This window comes from Triticum dicoccoides, chromosome 3B (assembly GCF_002162155.2).
Source record: "Triticum dicoccoides isolate Atlit2015 ecotype Zavitan chromosome 3B, WEW_v2.0, whole genome shotgun sequence".
In the NCBI taxonomy this organism is placed as follows: Eukaryota; Viridiplantae; Streptophyta; class Magnoliopsida; order Poales; family Poaceae; genus Triticum; species Triticum dicoccoides.
The window spans coordinates 472,796,219-472,802,359 of NC_041385.1; the positions used below are offsets into that span (position 1 = coordinate 472,796,219).

At 51.5% G+C, this 6,141-nt stretch overlaps 1 protein-coding gene across 2 annotated transcripts; it reads left to right on the top strand.

The window, feature by feature from the left end:
• The first annotated feature begins 486 nt into the window (after positions 1 to 486).
• Positions 487 to 5,311, top strand: LOC119276604 (IAA-amino acid hydrolase ILR1-like 2). Of its 2 annotated transcripts, none has more exons than XM_037557727.1 (4): positions 487 to 898; positions 1,127 to 1,252; positions 4,038 to 4,355; positions 4,455 to 5,311. In XM_037557727.1, the coding sequence occupies exons 1-4, from the start codon at positions 566 to 568 to the stop codon at positions 4,980 to 4,982; spliced, it is 1,305 nt and encodes a 434-aa protein (XP_037413624.1). In that variant the 5' UTR covers positions 487 to 565; the 3' UTR covers positions 4,983 to 5,311. The 2 variants fall into 2 exon arrangements, with proteins under 2 accessions (XP_037413624.1, XP_037413625.1); XM_037557728.1 differs by having other exon boundaries at positions 4,041 to 4,355.
• The last annotated feature ends 830 nt before the right edge of the window (positions 5,312 to 6,141 follow it).

The window sequence follows — 6,141 nt, forward strand, 5'->3', positions numbered from 1 at the left end:
CCACTAGATCACCGGGAAGATGTGGAATGAACATATCCGCGCGTTTCGATCGTATTGAGCTGGGCTATAGTGGTTAGCCAGTCACAAGCCAGACATTCATTTTGGTTGGGCCGAGTCCCGCCACGACTGGCCGTGGCCGAGCTCCCGCGCTGGCAAGCACACAGCGCATGGCTCCGTCGCGTGCGTACGAACGATGTCGTCAAGCTCCTGAGCCTCCGACGACGCCCATGGTCGATGTCGATGCTCCGTCCATGGCTTCCCTCACACATGTGCTGTTTTCGCCGCCGGGGCGCGCCGGCACGTCGCCCTCAGGCACGTTCGCCCCGTGCGCAAGATAGGCACGCACAACTACCGTCCGCTTCACGGCAGCTCCCGGCGAAGAAAGAAAGAAAGGAAGAAACAGGGCCATACAAAACGATATACGTCGCGGTCGCGCACGCGTATATATGCGCACCACACGCGCGCTCGTCTCGCGCACGCGCGGCCTCCACACCCACCCACAACGCAAGCCGCCGGCCTCAGCTTTGTTCGTCCTCGACCGATCGCCACACCGCGCCGCCGTCCGATGGGCGTCCTCGCGCGCGCCGTGCTGCTGGCCGTAGTCGCCGCGCTGTGGTGCCGTGCCTCGGGCTCGGAGGCGGGCGGCGCCGACGTGCTGAGTCGGGCGAAGCGGCCCGAGTTCGCGGCGTGGATGGCCGGCGTCAGGAGGGCCATCCACGAGCGGCCCGAGCTGGCGTTCGAGGAGCACGAGACGAGCAGGCTGGTGAGGAGGGAGCTGGACGCCATGGGCGTGCGGTACGAGCACCCAATCGCCGGCACCGGCGTCGTGGCGGCCGTTGGCACCGGGCGCCCGCCCTTCGTCGCGCTGCGCGCCGACATGGACGCGCTCCCGCTGCAGGTGCGTACGTGCCGCGCGGTCCGGTCCCTACTGCCGAGGCCACTGGATGTTTCGCGCCCATGCTCTTGCCACGTTTTCTTGCCCCACGACGTGCTTCTGGCGTAGAACCATCGGATTCCGAAACATGTGGCGCTTCAGTTTACACTCACAGCGCATCATCAATCAAAGCAACAAAAAGAGTTCGGCATTCTCGCACTGAACGAAACTCCTATGTTCAATCCGTTTCAGGAGGAAGTGGAGTGGGAGCACCGGAGCAAGGTGGGCGGGAAGATGCACGCCTGCGGCCACGACGCGCACACGGCGATGCTGCTCGGCGCCGCCAGGATCCTCCACGAGCACCGCCACGTCCTGCAGGTCACTGTCCCTCCCTCCTCCTGCTGCTTGACTACCATGAACAAACTGTCACCAACTCACCATGGAGCAGTTAGCTCGATTCTCTAGCTGCCAACTGCCTGATTCGATATCATTAAATAGCGTTCCATTCGGCCGCTAAAAGATTTGGCGCCGATCGGTCATGCGCGGCTCTGATTAGAAACAGTTAGCGGTAGCACCATTTGTTTAGTTTGTTGCGCCGTCCTTTTCCCGGAGGATTCCTCAGATATTTCTGTTCCAGGCTGAGGCAAGATCACTCGCTCTCATTTCAAAGGCCCCTCGTCCTCTCCATCTCACCGGTTTTGTTTCTTTCGAGCAACGAGAAGGCCTCTTTTCGATAAAGAAACAAAAGGTGATCTAGTGTCAAGATCAGCTTTTGTCTCATCCAGCAGCGCTAGTTGTACTGTACTGTGCGCATCGTGGCCTATTGAATTCCCCCAATGGTAATGGACGGGGTGATTTAGTACGTAATCATTTATCGTGGACCATCCTCGAGCAGTCGGGCTGCACTGCACTGCTGATTTAAAACCTTGACGGAGCACACATGGTAGACCGGCCGTCAGGTAGGATTTTCAATGGGCGTCTCTTTCAACCTTTGCAGTGACTCACGGGGCACCGGGGTTTGTCAATGGCGTCGAGTGAGTCTGTGGGTGAGCGGGTCGAGGAGAACCGCGCCCGGTAAACAAGAAGTTTTTTTCCTCACCGCCTCGGACAGTGTTAGCTCTACCAACTGGATATATTGCAATGATCTTGACTTGGCCCTTGAGGCAGCGGTAGAAGTGGCAAGCTCGATTTGGCATGGCATCGGTTCAAGAGGTTTTGTCTCTCCTAGTGAAACTGTGTTGCATTTAACCGTGTTGCATCAGTGTCACTAGGATACTGATTCACCAATTGTGTTTTCGAGATTCTCATTGTCCACCCATAGCTCCTTGCAAAAGCATCTTGCAACACCCACTTGATCCTTTCCACCCCAGCTGCAATACTTTTTTGCCCTTGGCTTTTCTGCGACATGCGATAACTGATATTATGGCAATCATTATCGCTTTAGCTATATGTAAGTTGCCCCTTTTTAAATTTGGGTTGGTCGAATATTTGTCCATATTTCTCCGTCCATTCTTTGTGTCAAGATTTGTGTTGTCTTTTTTTTCACTGTTTCATGATGGGTTGGATGTTAGGTGAGTGTAAGTGTAAACACGTCATTATGGTATAATATGGATGTTAATTATACTAGAATGTGAAGATTTCACTATTCTACGTCTATTTTTTGTCATACTATGGAAGTGCAATTTCTGTTCAAATTATGTGCAAGTTTTTGTTTTTTGTTTTCTATTTTTCTCTTTAAGGGCTATATCAGTGACACTGATTCATTTTTTCTTAGAAAATGTCTTTTTTACTGTATATGTATACACACAAGTACTATATAATATGTGTGTGAATTCTACTCAAGTGTGAAATTTTCACTATTATAAGTTAATTATTGCATATTATAAAAAGTGCAATTTCTATTTTTGTTTTATTTGTTTATGCTATTTCCTCTTTAATGGTAATAACAATGCCATGACTCCATTCTTCCTTAGAAAACATCACTTTTATTTTTGCAGAGTGTAAAAATTGCACTATTTATATGCTTGTTCTTTGCATATTACAAATAGTGCAATTTCAGTGCAAATTTGTATGTAACTTTTGTTTCTTCTTCAAGGGTAATACCAATGCCACTAATTCATTATTTCTTAGAATTTTTTTATCATGTATTTGTTTTTATTTCATTTGCTTTCTTTATGGGTAAAATAATGCCACTAATTCATTCCTTCCTTTAAAATTTGCTTTTTTTACCAAAATTCCACTATTATGTACTTTTTGCATATTACAAAAAACATAATTCATGTGCAAATTTTATTTTATTTTTCATTTTATTTCATCTTTCAGATAATATCAATGCCACTAATTCATTTTTCTTAGAAAAGTTAATATTACATTTTTATTTTTTTGTTCATTTATTTTTTTAGGTGACACCACCACATGTATTAAATCTTGTATATCTAAATAGCTAGCCTTAACTAAATTATTTTTCTCAACGTGCAAGCATGCTATCTCACCATGCAACATACACGAAAAAGACCCATCAGAACATGTAATCACACATATAGAAAACCCCACGTCAACTTGCAACATACATATTGTAAAACATTTTTGCAACAACGTGCAGGGTATCATCTAATACCATCAAAACCCCATGGCTCAATTGATGACTAGTCCCCCTGACCTATTTCTCTCAGCATGAAAGCATACCACCTCACCATGCAACATGCATGAAAAAGACCCACTGCAATATGCAACCACACACAGTGAAAACCCCACCTGAACATGCAAATATGAATGATAATTTTCTTTCTATTATGCTATTTACATTTAAAAATATTTTATGTTTTCTATTTTCTGTCACTCAAAATCAACTAAGTTTTCGGTCACTTTTTTCTTAATCAAAGAGCAAACCACTTGTTGGACACGCTATAAAAAGGTGACTGGCCCAAATTAGGATTTCAAGCGATCCAAAACATTGTAGATCACTTCAGGAGGATCTGTAGGAAATTTTCTATCAAAGCAAGTCATATTTCTAGTCTTCTAAATTGTCGAGCATACTGTTGTCCCGAGAACAACAAATTCTGCTGAAACTTAAGGAAATGAGTCAATCCCAGTTTAAAAAGATATCATCGATAACAAGGCATCTATCGTTCAAATGGTTCACAGACTGACCCTATTTTTGTAGCAGGGGACGGTGATCCTTCTTTTCCAGCCGGCAGAGGAGGTGGGCACCGGGGCCAAGAAGATGGTGGAGGCTGGCGTCGTGAACAACGTCGAGGCCATCTTCGGGTTCCACGTCACGGTGATCCTCCCCACCGGCGTGGTTGGGTCGAGGGCCGGCCCGCTGCTAGCCGGATGCGGCTTCTTCGAGGCGGTGATCACCGGGAAGGGCGGCCACGCCGCCATCCCCCAGAGCAGCGTGGACCCCGTCGTGGCCGCCTCCAGCGTCGTCCTCGCCCTCCAGAACCTCGTCTCCCGGGAGGCCGACCCCCTGGACTCCCAGGTACGTACTACGCATGCGACGAGCTTTGTTGCTCTTGCTCCTTCCTGACGGCAATGGCGATATGGCATCTCCGACTGAGACGTATTACTGCGGGTGCAGGTCGTGACGGTAACGAGGTTCCGGGGAGGCGGCGCGTTCAACGTGATCCCGGACTCCGTCACGATCGGCGGCACTTTCCGGTGCTTCTCCAACGACGGGTTCATGCGGCTGAAGCAGCGGATCGAGGAGGTGATCGTGGCGCAGTCGGCGGTGCACCGGTGCGCGGCGGCGGTGGACTTCCACGCCGGCGGGCGGCCCCTGCTGGCCCCGACCATCAACAGCCCCGCTCTGCACGCGCACTTCGAGGCCGTCGCCACGGACATGCTCGGCGCCGGCGGCGTCCGGGGCGCCATGGAGCCGTGCATGGGGAGCGAGGACTTCGCCGCCTTCTCCGAGGCCGTGCCGGGCTCCCACTTCTACTTCATCGGGATACGGAACGAGGCGGCCGGGTCGGTGCACGACGCGCACTCGCCGCACTTCCTCGTCGACGAAGGCGCGCTCCCCTACGGCGCGGCAATGCACGCCAGCCTCGCCATGGCGTACCTGCAGCGCCAGCACGGGCGCGTGGACTCGCACGAGGAGCTGTAGCCGCGCGCTGCTGCCTGCTGGATGCGGCATGCGACGAGCTGCGATGCGACCTCGGCCGGCCAAGGGGCTGCGCGCGCGCGCGCTCTGCGGCTCGAAGAACCCAAGTTGCCGCGGCGATTGTCCCGTCGAGTACTCTCGTCGGGGTTCTGTTGGGATGCAGAAAAACAGAGAACGTCCTCGTAGGAGTGCTGAGTGGATGATTTTGCTGCCCAGCGCGCCCGATGAAAAACTGGTTAACTTCGTGCAGAAATGATCCGAGAAAAGAAGGTGTCGATAATCGTTTCTTATGAAACTCTGAAGTCCATAAAAAACTTCACGAGATTGACAAAGTCCCTGAGCGTGAGCAAGAGATTAAATCCATACGGGGACCAATACAGAGAACATGATCAGTAGAGCAAATTCTGACAAATATCTGAATCAATACACATAAACTATGTAGCACATGAAAAGAAAAACACAACCAACACTAACAGCATCGACTTTCGAAAAAAAAAAAACTAACAGCATCGACGGGTACACGTATGAAGACTATCAAATCAAGGAGCAAGGCGCAAAGATCACGCAAGAAAAGCGCCCATTCACCCTGAAATCCGGCATGGAGCGAGCCTGTGGACACGCGCGGTAGCTGCTACCTCGGCCAACTCAGTGGCGCATGCTGCCAACGAGGAACGCCACGGCCGGGCAGAGCACGGCGGCGAGAAGCGACGAGGAGACAGCTGCGGCACCGGGCGTCGGGCTCGGCGCGGGCTCGTCGGCGGCCAGAGCGACCCCAGCGAAGGAAGACGCGGCGACGGCCGCGATGACGACGGCGCGGAAGATCTTGGAGGCCATGATCCTAGCTGCGAGAAAGAAAATGTCGCAGATGCGGCTGTGCTACAACTGCTCGAGCAACAACTGCGGAGGAGGCGAGTGAGTGTGTGGGAGATAATGCCGGAGGGAATCAGGACGAGGCCCGCGTTTTTATAGCTGATGAACAGAGGAGTTGGGGAATGGGGTGCCCTGCATTTTACAGTCTGGCTGGCCGTCCGGCCTCCTCCAGACAGCTCACGATCAACGGCTGGTGGGTGTAGGAGTAGGACCAGCAAATGTGCCTTTGCTCCTCCCGCCCACTGCAGCTGCAAGCAAAGCACTCTGCGTTCTGCGACTAGTGAGTTGGAGT